Consider the following 13596-nt stretch of genomic DNA (forward strand, 5'->3'; position numbering starts at 1 on the left):
AGACTGTACATGGTAACATAATGATCATGAAAAAGACCCTTGAAATTACACTAGTTGTGAGAAGGCATTGAGAATTTAAAAAATAATAATAAATTACTGAGGTGAAATTCACGTAACATAAAATGAACCATTTTAAAGTGAGTAGTTGGGTAGCATCAGTACATTCACAGTGTCGTGCAGCCTCCTGAACTTGGTTCCATAGCTTTTCCATCACTCCAGACAGACCCCTCACCCACCGAGCGGTTTCTCTCCATTACCCGCCCCATCAGTTCCTGACACCTCCTTAGAATTTTTTAATGGTCATGAAAAAGGACTTGTTCTTTTATAATGAGCCTACTAGGATGTTGGTAGTTAGCATCTGGGTTTTTTGATAGCAAACTTGTGTAGGTATAATGGACATCGTGACATTTCTCACTTACGATGAAAATCAGATTCAAATTCTTTCATAAACCAGTTTTAAAGTTTTCGGGAAATTAGGATATTTTCGTGGCAGAATGGTTTGTTTCCTTTAGTACTGTCTTGTCTGTAGTTGATAAAATTGGCATAATCGTTTTCCAGACTTTTAGATAACTTGGAGGTTTAAAGTCCTTAAAAGTAAATTTACAGATTTTTTTAAAAAGTGTTCCTAAATCACTTGTCAACACTATTTATTACTCAGCTGTGAAACTCTAGGTATATAATGTTACATAGCATGGCTAGATGGTTTGATTGTTTTTCTCCTGTCAGGATACTTTTCAAACTAGAAAAGACTAGTTTGAGGCAGACTAGTCTTTTAATTCCCTCAGAACTGTTTTAAAAGGCCAGACATTTGCAAGAAGGGTTTCTTTTATGTTTGAGTGGTTAGCCTGTGAATTTGAGGAGGTTATGAGTCTTCTACCCAAGTGAGGAAACAGATAAAAAGGAAAGTCGTTCTATTTGGATACCATTTTGTTACTCTCTTATTATTTTATAGACAGATGTGGATTTCCTTTCCAGTTGTCATTCAGAGCCATTGTCTGTCTTCCATCGCGTTTGAATTTCAAATTATCAGACTCCCATCAGCAAACTACTTTTGATGGACTTTTCTTAACTAGGCAGTGAAATCACCATTATCAGGACAAGCCTTTCAGACTTCAGATTTAGGTTCAGTATGTGATTGGAGATCTAAAAATCTTCAATTTTTAGAGAGTAATTATGGAATAATTAAAATTCTTTCATTTTTTGTAAAAACCTACTTTCAAAAAACAAGTTACTCCTTTCTAGTATAGAAATAATGCACCTTTAATACATTTTTAAGTTCTCAGCTCTTACTGTTTTTGCTGGTCTTTCTTGTTTTTCATTCTTATTAACTGGTCCAGGAGAATAGACGCTCAAGTTATGTACGTTTAAGTCGTCTCAAACACGCAACGCTGTTACGAGATGTTAAGAAGTCCTTTTCTTTGTAAATCTTTTAAAGAGATCAGTGTATTCATTTGTTTATTGTAACATCTTCTTTATAGATAAACTCTAGGAATTCCCTTCGTTACTGTGCCAGTTTTAAGAACGTGAAACTAATCGTTTACGCCCTGGGCTTCCAGAGCTGCCTGAGACTGTAAATGAGTGTGTAGCGTGGGAAGAGCGTAACTAAGTGTCGTACCCTCATGTCGTACCTTCATGTTAGTGTTTTGATTTTTTTTTTTTTTTAACTATCATGATTGTTTACAAGTTTCTTTCTCTCGTTCTGCTTGGTTTCCCCGCGTCTGTTTTTCTCCAGGAAGTAGACCAGGTTGATCAGGTAGGACATACTGCCGGGAGCCGATCCTCCTGGCTGTGTTGGCTTAGCTGAGTTTCTCATGCTGCTTCCATGTCAAAGTACAACAGCAACCGGACCGAGGCTCATAACACTCATTTGGCAGCTGGAACATGCAGTACTAAAACCCTTTTTGGACTGTGCAGCCTTTATCAGCATTTCATAACTTTTGCTTAATGCACTTCAGTGTGGATATGAAATGACAAAAGTTCTGTTTCTTCTCTTTATTGTTTATCCTTGGTTCCTATTCTTTGGATCTCATCTGAGGTTGCCTGGCCTGCACATGTGGTCGGGAGATGACACGATAGATCAGTACTTGATACCGAGTTGCTTGGTGTCCAAGCCAGTGACTTTGAGTATCAGGGTGGCTGTTGGGTAACCATGGATACACGTGTGTATACTTCACAGATTACCAGATAATGCACAATCTCCAATTTGGTGTTGTATTATTCGATACCTCCGTCCCCCCACTGATTCCATAAATTGTAGCTCACTAGATCCGTGTGTCTATACGTGAATCCTAAGAAGTCGCAGTGGGTCTTTACTTTCCATTGCTATGTATGTACCCAAATTCCTCTGCACGTATCTGGTATCTGTGGTAAATACCTTGGTGAAGATGGGAAGGTACTGGTCTATCTTCAGCAGCTTTTCAAGAGCATTCCTTTTTATTTTTGTTGTTGTTGTTTGTCCTGTGGTTGCTATGGAAACGTGTTCTGCCTGCAGAAACAGAAGAATATCGCAGGGGCGCTTGCCTTCTGGATGGCGAATGCATCTGAGCTGCTCAACTTCGTAAAGCAGGACCGAGATCTGAGTCGAATCACGCTGGATGCCCAGGATGTCCTGGCACACTTGGTCCAGATGGCCTTTAAGTAAGAGCGTGTGTCCGGAGGTGATGCTGTCCTGTAAAGATGTGAATCATGTTTTCTGGTTAAACTTTCAAACCTAATTTTCAGGGGTTTTATTTACCCTAATTGAAGATGGATATCAAGAAGCATAAATAACTATATGCAAAATGCGTTGATTTAATAAATTTAATTCACTTAGCTATGTTTCAAGAATCCTGAGAGTAGAACTCTTACATATATTTTTTACATGAAAGATATTTCTAAACAGTACGAATTGTTTCTCTCGTGATATTATGTCTGATGATAGCAGGGCGTCCTTCTGAGATTATTAAAATTGTTTACGTATTTTCAGATACCTGGTTCACTGTCTTCAGTCAGAACTGAATAATTACATGCCAGCCTTTCTGGACGACCCCGAAGAGAACAGTCTGCAGAGACCCAAAATAGGTTAGGCTTCTCTTTTTCTCCTTCGTCCCCTCCTTCCCTCCTTCTCCTGTTTGTTTAGCTTCATTTTAATATTTGCTGTATGTGAGAGGGCGGTATTATGAAAGTAATGAGACATCCTATTGGATCTGGCATCCTTAACTAATAAATTGTGATCACCACGTGTCTCGTTTAAGAAGAGTTACCTTGTCGCATCCTGCTGGTGCGACATCAGACTTTCCCAGAGGTCTGTCCGGGTGAACTTAAGTAGATACAGTTCATACCGCTACGTATTGGTAGTTCGAGACCACGTCACTGCTCCCTGTTGGGGTGAGATTGCTGTTCTAAAGAGGTTGAACGGACGTCACGCGTGTTTACCGCTAATTCCGGAGCGCTCTCGGTGACGCAGTGCCGTCTCTCTGCACAGACGATGTGCTGCACACGCTCACGGGGGCCATGTCGCTGCTGCGCCGCTGCCGGGTCAACGCCGCGCTGACCATCCAGCTCTTCTCCCAGCTCTTCCACTTCATCAACATGTGGCTGTTCAACAGGCTGGTGACCGACCCCGAGTCGGGGCTGTGCTCCCACTACTGGGGCGCCATCATCCGCCAGCAGCTCGGGCATGTGGAGGCCTGGGCGGAGAAGCAGGGCCTGGAGCTGGCGGCCGACTGCCACCTCAGCAGGATCGTGCAGGTGGGTGGTCCCAGCCCCGCTGCCCCGCTCAGTGGCGCTGTCGTACACGTCTCTGGTTCTACCACGGGGGGAACGTGGACTCCGCAGAGCTCAGCACCCTCCTTCTGGGGTTTTTCACATGTACACGTAGGTTTATTAGTTTGCCTGGGTTGCTTGAACAAAGTGCACAAATGTGGTGGCTTAAACAGCAGAAATGTATTGTGTCTGGAGGCCAGAAGTCTGAGGTCAAGGCCAGGGCACGTTGGTTCCTGCGAGGGAGACTCTGCTCCAGGCCTCCGTAGGCTCTGCTGGCTCTTGGCAGTCTTTGGTGTCCCCGGGCTTGTGGACACACCACCCGTCCCCGCCTCTGCCTTTGTCTTCCTGGACGCACACCTGTGTCCAAACGTCCGCCTTTTATGAAGACGCCAGACCTACTGACCTGATTTAACTTGATTCCTTCTGTTAGGATCGTGTCTCCAAATAAAGTGACGTTCTGAGGTAAACAGGGTTAGGACTTCCCCATATGAATTTTGGAGGACACAGTACAGCCCATAATAGGTGGTACTCAGTAGAATAAATACCTTAAAGGGTTTTTTAAATTGAGAATAGTAAGGTATATTTCATGAAGCTCCTTACTGAAAGATAAAGTCCAGTTTGAAAATGGATGGTGACTGCCTCTTTAGGAATACAAAGCCAGGTGACCGCAGAGCAAAGACCTATAGCAGATACACAGATAAAGAGAAAGGGATCTAAGCACACCACTGCAGAAAATCATCAGGTCACCAGGAACAGAGCAGGAGAAGAGGAAAGGAACAAAGGAGTACAGCAGAGCCATGTCCTGATGGCTTAACCAGTTCTAGGAACTTCCTAGGTATTAAGACTAGGAACTGGTGTTTTGCAGTTAAGGAAATGAGTATCTAGAGCCTCATACCCTAGGGCATTTTTTTAGTATTATTATTATTACAGTGTATTATTACAGTGTATAATTTTGTATTTTTTTCTCAGTCTCTTAAAAAGATTTAGTTTCGAAAGAGGTTTCTGCCCTCTTACTTTCATTGAATCAGCGAGTTATTTAAAAAGTCATTACAGGGACTTCCCTGGTGGTCCAGTGGGAAAGAATCCACCTTACAGTGCAGGGGACGTGGGTTTGATCCCTGGTCCGGGAACTGGGGTCCCACATGCCGCGGGGCAACTAAGCCTGCACGCCGCAACTGCTAAGCTTGTGCTCCTCAGCTAGAGAGCCCGCGTGCCACAAACTACAGAGCCCACGCGCCCTGGAGCCCGCGCACCACAACTAGAGAAGCCTGCCCATCACAACGGAAGATCCCGCGTGCCTCAGCGAAGATCCCACGTGCTGCAACTAAGGCCTGATGCAGCGAAAAATAAATAAATTAAACAAATAAATAATAAATAAATCTTTTAAAAAAGAAGTCATTACAGTGGTATTTTACTCAGACCTTAGTAATTGGTGATCTTAGTGGTTATATAAATGTTGAAGTTTCTAAGAAGTTTTTGTTGTTTTTGTTTGTTTTTGCGGTATGTGGGCCTCTCTCCCTGTTGTGGCCTCTCCCTGTTGTGGCCTCTCCCGTTGCGGAGCACAGGCTCCGGACGCACAGGCTCAGCGGCCATGGCTCACGGGCCCAGCCGCTCTGTGGGAAGATGTGGGATCTTCCCACACCGGGGCACGAACCCGCGTCCCCTGCATCAGCAGGCGGATTCTTAACCACTGCACCACCAGGGAAGCCCTCTAAGAAGTTTTAAATGCTCTCTGAACATAAATTATTGAGTCTCATTATAAATATATATTTTAATAAAACAGTTCATCGAAAAACCTTTACGATGCTTTGAGTTCAGTTTAACACATATAGGTAATGTTAATGGAACTGTATTTTCTTAAAAACACCCTGCATTTCAAAATCAAATTAGCAAGTTATTGCAGTTTTACAAATGTTATGTAAAGGGGAGTATTTATGAAATACTTTTAAATCATGATCTTTCATGTTGCTCATTCCAAATTAGGCAACCACTTTGCTCACGATGGATAAGTACGCACCCGATGACATCCCAAATATAAACAGTACCTGCTTCAAGTTAAATTCGCTGCAGCTTCAAGCCTTACTTCAGAACTACCACTGTGCACCCGATGAGCCTTTTGTCCCTACAGTAAGTGACAGCACCACACTGCCACTCCATGCGGGCCGTGTCTGCACAGGGAAATGTGGAGAAAAAGGAAAATTTATGTAATCAGTTCCCTTATTTCTTTAGTGAGTAAGATCATTCACTTGGTCGTCTCACGAGGTCACTTTTGCTATTGATGTCTGTATGAGTTAGAGGTCGGTGCAAGAAGTGGAAACTACATAAGCATGTTGAGTAGAAAGGGATTTAATTCGGGGATTGAGGTTGTTGGAAAATGGTTGGAAAGCCGGGGCGGGGAGTGAGGAAGTTGCCCTGACATCTGAGTTCTCGGGCGCGGCGCTGTGACCCGAGACCCCGAGTGCCATCCTTGTGTTCACGCAGCAATAGCCGCAGGGGCTCCCCAACCTGTGCAGAGGTGTCTGCCTGGTAAAACCCAGGTTCTTGTCCAGAACAGAGTCTGCTATTTTGGGATGCCTCCTAGAAGGGACAGAGGGTGAGAAGCACAGGAAACAGTACGTGCTGCAGCTGGCTCTCTATAGAGAGGAATGCTGCATGTGCCCTGAGAATTCGGCAGAGAAGTAACCTAATTGGATGGATGGCTTGATCTCCAGTGTGGGGTTATGCCTACAGAAGACAGGTACAGAATCGCCCCAACCTGGAAGCTACTACCTGTCCCCAAATAGACCGTGTCGCAGTCCGGTAGAGGAGCCTGGCGCGGCTGCACAGCAACGCAGGAAGTCACGCACCCGCTCTACACGCTGGGCTTCCCTTTGCACGGGCTTGGGGGCACAGGAGGACGCGGCTTAGAAGCCTGGGTGGCCGAGACTTTGGGGCGGAGGGCAGGGCAGTGAGGGCAGCTTCGCAGTGGATGTGGTTCGGTCCCCCGAGCGGGCTGGTTGGTGGGGGCGGAGCGTTCATGTGCTCAGCTGTACAGTTAGGAGTTGTGAACTGTCCTGTGTGTACGTTATCTCACTAACGGAAAGTTTTTAAACAAGAATCACCCATAAACCCATAATAAGGCAATAACCTGCGTAAGCCGGGAATAGATATTTTTGTCCTGATTTTTTTTACATTTAACATTGTGTGAGATTTTTCCGATGTCGTTAAGTATAAAAATAAGGTTATTAGCAAATGGATGTTAAAAAATTGTGCAAGGAAAAAACTATTTTTGAGAAGGGAAAAAGACCGTTTTCTTGTGGTCGAAGAATTTCTTTCTGTTTAAAACTACAGGTCTTTGGAAATGAATAATTAACATGGAAGCTGACATATTAAGAGTGTGTGCTGTACTAGTGTTTTATTGCTTTACAGACTGATCTGAACTGTCGATAGACTCCACTCTCCCTGCGCGTGTGTGTAGCCACGCTACGCGTGCTTAGACGTTTTTCTGACAGCTGCTGGTCAGCTGCGCCCGTCACCGAGCGTGTCCTTAGCTCTGTGTCTGTTTTCCAACCAGGACCTGATGGAGCATGTGGTGGCTGTGGCGGAGAACACAGCCGACGAGCTGGCACGCAGTGACGGGCGGGAGGTGCAGCTGGAGGAGGACCCCGACCTGCAGCTGCCGTTCCTTCTGCCCGAGGACGGCTACTCCTGCGACGTTGTCAGAAACATCCCAAACGGCTTACAGGAGTTTCTGGACCCTTTGTGCCAGAGAGGTGGGTGGCGGTGCCCACACCTGGCATCCGAGCTGGCCCGCATGCAGGCGAGCCTTGCGCTCGTGTGTGTCAACCCACCCGCGTTGTGTGCGCCCTGTGTGCTGGAAAAGCTGGGGGTCCAGCGGCTTGGAAGGGAGCGTCCCGTGGGGATGTGGGGTCAGAGGCATGCAGACCATGGGGTCCTGGGTGTTGCCCCGGCTACCCGCGAGCTTGCCTGGTGTCAGGTTACAGCAGGAGGGACCTTGGCTGCCCCTCCCTCCTGGGTTCTGTGAGAGCCTGGGAGCTCCATCTGCCCCGTTAGCGCGAACCGTAAGTGTTGGTGCCCCCAGAGCAGAGCAGGCAAGAACAGCACCAGCGTTAGAACCAGACGGCCGGAGCTCTGACCCCACTGTCGCCTTTGACCTCCCCCGTGCAGTGGGCGTGTCGACGGTGCCACCCCACGGGGCTGTCTTGAGGATTGAGCAGGTGGCTGAGTGTGGAGCCCCTGGCACTGTGGCACGGGGCGAGCCCGTGCACGTCACGATGCCAAGCTCGCACGCGCGTGTGTGCCGATGCACCGGCACAGCGCAGCTCGCTTCCCGCTTTTACTCTGTGCCCTCTGTCCACCCTCTTGTCGATGTGTTCCGAGGAAGACACAGGCCCACCTCGGAGGCGCCGTGGGTCTGGTTGCAGGCCACGGCGATGAAGAGGACGCCGCAGGAAAGCAAGGCGCGTGGAGCTCTGGTTCCCAGCACGTGTGCGGAGGTTATGTTCACACCGTGCTGTAATCCGTCTGTTAGGCGTGCAGAAGTAGTACGTCTGAAAAGCAATGGACGGGCCTTCGATAAAAAAGTACCTTATCGCTGAGAAATGCTGGTCACCGTCCAAGCCTCAGCAAGTCTGAGTCGTCACAGATCGATCACAGGCCACCGTGACACACACGATAATAATGGAAAAGCTTGAAAGAGTGCAAGAATTCCCAGAATGTGACACGCAGACCTGAAGTGAGCAGATGCTGTGGGGAAGGTGGCGTCGACAGCCTTGCCTGGTGCAGGGCTGCCACAGACCTTCCCATCTGTGGGAAACAGTCTTTGCAAAGTGCGATAAAATGAGGTCTGCCTACCACAGTTACACCTGAGCCACGAGCTTTTAAATTAGACCGGATTTCACTTCTCGTCTGCTGCTTTTGTGTAATGTGGAGCTCAGATGAGTAGCAGAAGAGAAGCAAAATTTAGGAGTTAACTTTTCTATTATTTTTTTTTTGCTTAAATTAAGGTCCGTAGATATATAAATATATAAACTTAGTGTGACTGTTAACTTCAGTGAATGTTTCAGTCACCACAATAGGTCTTTACATCTTCAAAGGTTTTGATCGTTTTAAAAAATTCATTTTATAAAGGCTGCTGCTTGTAACGAAATGTGTTTGTACAGCAGCTGGCAGACGTGTCTGTAACCCTCCCCGGAGCGCTGACTGAGCTCTTGGTGCTGTCCTGGGAGAAGCACAGGCAGGGTGGGATGTGGTTCTTAAAGCATCGGTGTGTGTGCAGGATGAAGGGGCGGGGGCAGCGGTGGGCTGGCAGAGCCCTCAGTTCAGCCCTGACTCTGGGACAAGCGGGGCGGAAGGGAGGGGTGCGGGCTGCAGGCACGTCTGAGAGAGCTTCAGTCGGGCAGCGGGAGTCCCTGAGCCACAGTGGCCTGAGCGGGGGCCTGGTAGGGAAGTGGTGGCCAGGGCAGCCGCTCTGGGGCCGTGGGGCTGCTTTGGGGTGTCCTCCCTGCTCCCGTGGGCTCCCTGACACTCACGCAGCAGCCCTGCACCTTCACCGCCAGGCTGGTTCCTGCTCTCCTGCTCTGAACGTCCCTGTCGCCTGCAGTTGGGCGTGGCACCATCTCCTGCCAGTCCTGGCCCCCTACCTGCAAGCACACGAGCCGTGTTCCCAGTACTGGACCGTGTGCTGTGCGTCCATGTGGTCGCTCCCCGCGTCCACTCCTCTCCCCGCTGTCTGACTCCCGGCAGTGGCCCTGTTTTTCTGAAATTTCCAGCCATCACCCCTTTGCCTGTGGACTCAGCCTCTCCCTCACACTGCTGCCACCTTCCCCCTCCGTGGTTCTCCCCGTCTTCGGTGACACTTGGTGCCAGTGTGTGAGCCGTCTGTGTGCGTCCAGCAGGACGGGCTGGCGGTCGTCCCTGCTCTCCGCCTGCTCAGTGCCGGGCAGAGGGCCTTCGGGGCCACGTGCCGGCAGAGCTGCTCTTCAGGGCCTTGTGAATAAGCCTGCGGAGGCTGACTCACCAGCCCCCGTGGGACGTGCTAGGCGTGCTGGGTACCCAGCTGCCGGCTCCACAGTAGGTACTGCGGAGAGGGGCTTGGCCAGCCCGGGGGCAGCCCCATCCTGACTGCACGATGCCATTTTTTCCGTGATTTCCCCTTAGGCTTTCCCGAATGATTCGTTGTGGGGCGTACGTGTATTTCCTCACGGTCTAGGCGGCCCCACGCTCTTCTCGTACATCTTAGATGATAATGTAGCCAAGTACAAAGCCGCTTTTAAATAAGACTTACAGAGAACTGGGTGTTTCTTCTATGACGTCAGCGGTTTTAATTCTTCATGCTCAGTTTTTTTGTAAGCCAAAGAAAGAACTGCTGTGTGCTCTCAGTGTATGTTCCTTTGGCTTTTTCGTGTGATACGATTCTATGAGAGAAGCTATAAAACCAGCACAGACTCATACCTGACCTGAGGTGCGTTCCTGATGCTGAGAAAGTAAACTGTCTGTGTGCATATGGTCCAGACATGCAAACCTGATGTTTAAAAAATTAGAAAATTACAACTGTTGACGTTTCAAAACCGTGAGAATTATGATTCCCTAAAGCATGGGAAAGAGAAGTAAATTGTAGTAATATTTCAATGAAACTGGATTGAAACAGTGATTTTTTTTTGGAAAAAAAGGACTAAAACTAAGTAAAAATAATTTGTGCCCGTATTTTAATTGAGTATATTTGTGATGTCTTCTTTTCCCTCTGCCACAAACAACCTCATAACTGTCCAAAGATAACAGCCCCCCCACCCCCACCCCCCCAGCACCCAGGTCGTGGGGACCAGGGCGTGTCTGGCAAGCAGTGTGCTCTTCGTAATTGTGAGCTGCTGCTAATAAGACCACTTTGGAGAAAAGAAGAATTGTGCAGGGCCTGCGTGATCTGACTTTGTCACGAAATCTCTGAGAAACTCTGTAAGATCTGACAAATGAGGAATGACGTAGGCTTAGTGTTGTAAAGATGTCATTTGTCCCTGATGAACATATCAGAGATATTCTTTAAAACAGTATAAAATGATTCTAAATTTTCGTTTGGAAGAAATTTAAGTGAGTGTGACTTGTCAGAAAATGTGGGCAAAGAGTGATGAGAAGGAGGCCAGTCCTACCCCAGAATTGCTACACGAGTGGAATCAATCGTTTGCCCCAGCGCGTGAGCCTGTGCGCAGACGTCTGTGCTGGTGCCGTTCTCTGGCCCCTCTTTCCTTTCCTGTGTTAGAGATTCTCAGCGTGACTGAGGAGCTCTTAGTTGAGCAGAGCAGGCCAGTCTGCAAGGAAGCAATTTCCGTGCACTTCTGTAATTTTTCATCGATGTAAGAGAAAAAGTCTTTGGAATAAAGAAGAGGGGAGACCAATTTCACTTCTCTGCTTGGTGCTGAAATTCCATTGGACCGAAGCAAATACGCAGTTTTAAATGTCTGATGATGCCGTTTTCAGAGAGAGTAAAAGTAATTCAGGAAAATAAATGTCATTAGGCGTCATGCAGTTGCTGCTTTCGGTTGCTTCCCTTGTTGAAGATTATGGGTCCGACGTGTGCTTTGCATTCTTAACAGTTTGCCTGTTTTCTCCGCAGGATTTTGCAGGTTAATTCCTCACCCGCGCTCGCCAGGCACGTGGACGATATATTTTGAAGGTGCAGATTATGAGAGTCACCTTACGCGGGAGAACACGGAACTGGCAAGTATCGTGACAATGACAGACGGACAAGGAAAAGAAGCGGGTGCCTTACGATTTGAAAATATTTTCTTTATTTTCAGGCCATGTCTGTATAGTTTTGTCTATAAACAAATGGTACTTTTAAAAATAAGGCATACTTATACCCACAGTTACATCAACCATAATACCTATTTAAAATATATATTAATATGGTAGTCTCAATGGGTTTTATTAGAAAAGTTTTCTTTGGTAAAAGTATTTTGTTTTTTCTAGTCAGTTCTGCCTTGTCTTAAATGTGTGCCAAATCATTTACTAATATTTTGTATCTTTCTGAAAGAGCGGTCATCCCGGCATTCACTAGCCTCATAGATTTTAGGGAGAATTCTGCCTTGCTTCCCACAGAGATTTAAACAAGAAAGGGTGCTTTTCCTTGTCTTAGAAAGTGGTGCCAGACCAGAGTTGTCATATGCTACGTACACTAGCAAGTCATTCCAGGAAAAACACAAACAAATGAAATTTTTCCTTTTAGAACTCTTTTGTTCCATTCCATTTACCTTAAACGTTACCTTAAATGTAATTGCCTCTTAAGCCACGTAAGGGTTCAGGGGAGCCAAGCAGAGTGACCACACGTTGGGCAGGTGACTGTGGGCAGGGTCCGTGTGCTACGTGCGACGGACGTGGCAGTCAGTCCCCTGGCCCTGACACCAGTGTGCCCGGGCCAAGCTTCAGGGATTCTCGTCTATGCAAAACAGCCACAAGTCTACTGAAGCTTTAGAAACTTCCTTGTGGTGTCCTAACTTATTCCTTACTCGAAACATTGTGCCTAGTACTTACCTGATTTCTAAGAAAACCAGAGTATGTAAGGTGACAACACTGAATGTAAGGTGAACAGTGTGATGTGTTTTGTATATTAAATTCAAAGTCATTATTTTTGCTTAGTAGCAAACTTTAGATTTGAGCATCTCCAAAAACTGAATTAGTTGGTGATTGCTGTTACACCAAGTAGATCACATTTAAGTACCGATACAGTGAATGTGCCGCTAATACTCTTTACTAGCTGTTGTTTAGCTCATAGCAAGTAACAGCAGCAGCAATTTCTAATTCCCAGACGTCACAGAAAAACAAGTGCCTTAGATGGAATCACTGATTCTTTTCAACTTTCTAGTTTATTCGTGGATCCCTGAGAAGATTTCAGGTCTTGACATTTTAAAAAGCTTTGTCACCTAATCTTATTTATTTCCCTTAAAATATTATCATCCAGACTTTGGTTCTGAATTAACAAGCCATGTGTACAGTCACCGCTTCTTGGCCACGTGCCTGCATACTTACGTGTTTAACTGATTGAATTCTGTCAGTGTGGGCCCTGGGAGTCTCTTCTTTACTTTTGTTGGCTCTTTCACGTGCGGTAGGACATGTACAGGACATGGAACTTCAGTGGCTAATTTTACTTGCTCATGTGTTGGTGGATCTGTTCAAAAACTGGCCTGTCTCATTGGTCGGTAACTTATTCCCCAGCCACGGGCTTCACAGAATCATGCAGAACTTTGGGTCCCACTGTCTGAAGCCTGTGGCTGCTGTATTTTTGCTGTTGAATTTTCTTAAGAGACAGAGATGTGAGATCATCTTTGTCGTCACTGTTTTTGCAGTCCTCCCCATAGACAGTGTAAAGTAAGTGTAAATTTCTTTTTTAAAAAACACCTAGTAATTGGCGCTGAAAGATAATAAAGTAAAAATTTAATTTTATGATCAGGCTTTTCTCATGTGATAGTAATGCAAGGTTAGTTTTATTTTATAAATTAAGTTCTTTAGATAACATTTAAATAGCATCTGTGATGATTCATCTTTAAGACTCTGGAGTCAAGACTATTGGTATTTACTTTTCCAGGTCACTCCAGGAGGAGTATCTGTGTTCGTTGATTTTTACCGTTTCCTTTTCCACTCTCCGTTGGTTTCCTCTCCCCACTACCGGAGAGAAAACGAGTGACCGAGTGGCGGTCCTTGCGTTTCAGGCCTGTGGTAAAGTTCTGTTTCCATCTCTTAGGCTCAGCCTCTGAGGAAAGAACCGGAAGTAATCACGGTGACCCTCAAAAAGCAGAACGGGATGGGCCTCAGCATTGTCGCAGCAAAGGTAGGGCGGCACAGGTGGTGGCCGGGCTGCCAGCC

At 46.6% G+C, this 13596-nt stretch overlaps 1 protein-coding gene across 9 annotated transcripts in view; it reads left to right on the plus strand.

The window, feature by feature from the left end:
• The window catches only part of AFDN (afadin, adherens junction formation factor), a 138235-nt gene that overhangs the window by 88210 nt on the left and 36429 nt on the right, over positions 1–13596 (plus strand). For 6 of the 9 annotated variants that reach the window (XM_079939691.1, XM_079939694.1, XM_079939693.1 and 3 more), the window contains exons 15-22: positions 1733–1753; positions 2492–2637; positions 2966–3060; positions 3464–3729; positions 5728–5871; positions 7298–7496; positions 11351–11454; positions 13475–13561. In XM_079939691.1, the coding sequence (XP_079795817.1) occupies positions 1733–1753; positions 2492–2637; positions 2966–3060; positions 3464–3729; positions 5728–5871; positions 7298–7496; positions 11351–11454; positions 13475–13561 (1062 nt within the window). The remainder of the gene's footprint in view (positions 1–1732; positions 1754–2491; positions 2638–2965; positions 3061–3463; positions 3730–5727; positions 5872–7297; positions 7497–11350; positions 11455–13474; positions 13562–13596) is intronic. The other 3 variants (XM_079939696.1, XM_079939698.1, XM_079939697.1) reach the window with 1 other exon arrangement.

The sequence above is a fragment of the Stenella coeruleoalba genome, assembly GCF_951394435.1.
Source record: "Stenella coeruleoalba genome assembly, chromosome: 12".
Lineage (NCBI taxonomy): Eukaryota > Metazoa > Chordata > Mammalia > Artiodactyla > Delphinidae > Stenella > Stenella coeruleoalba.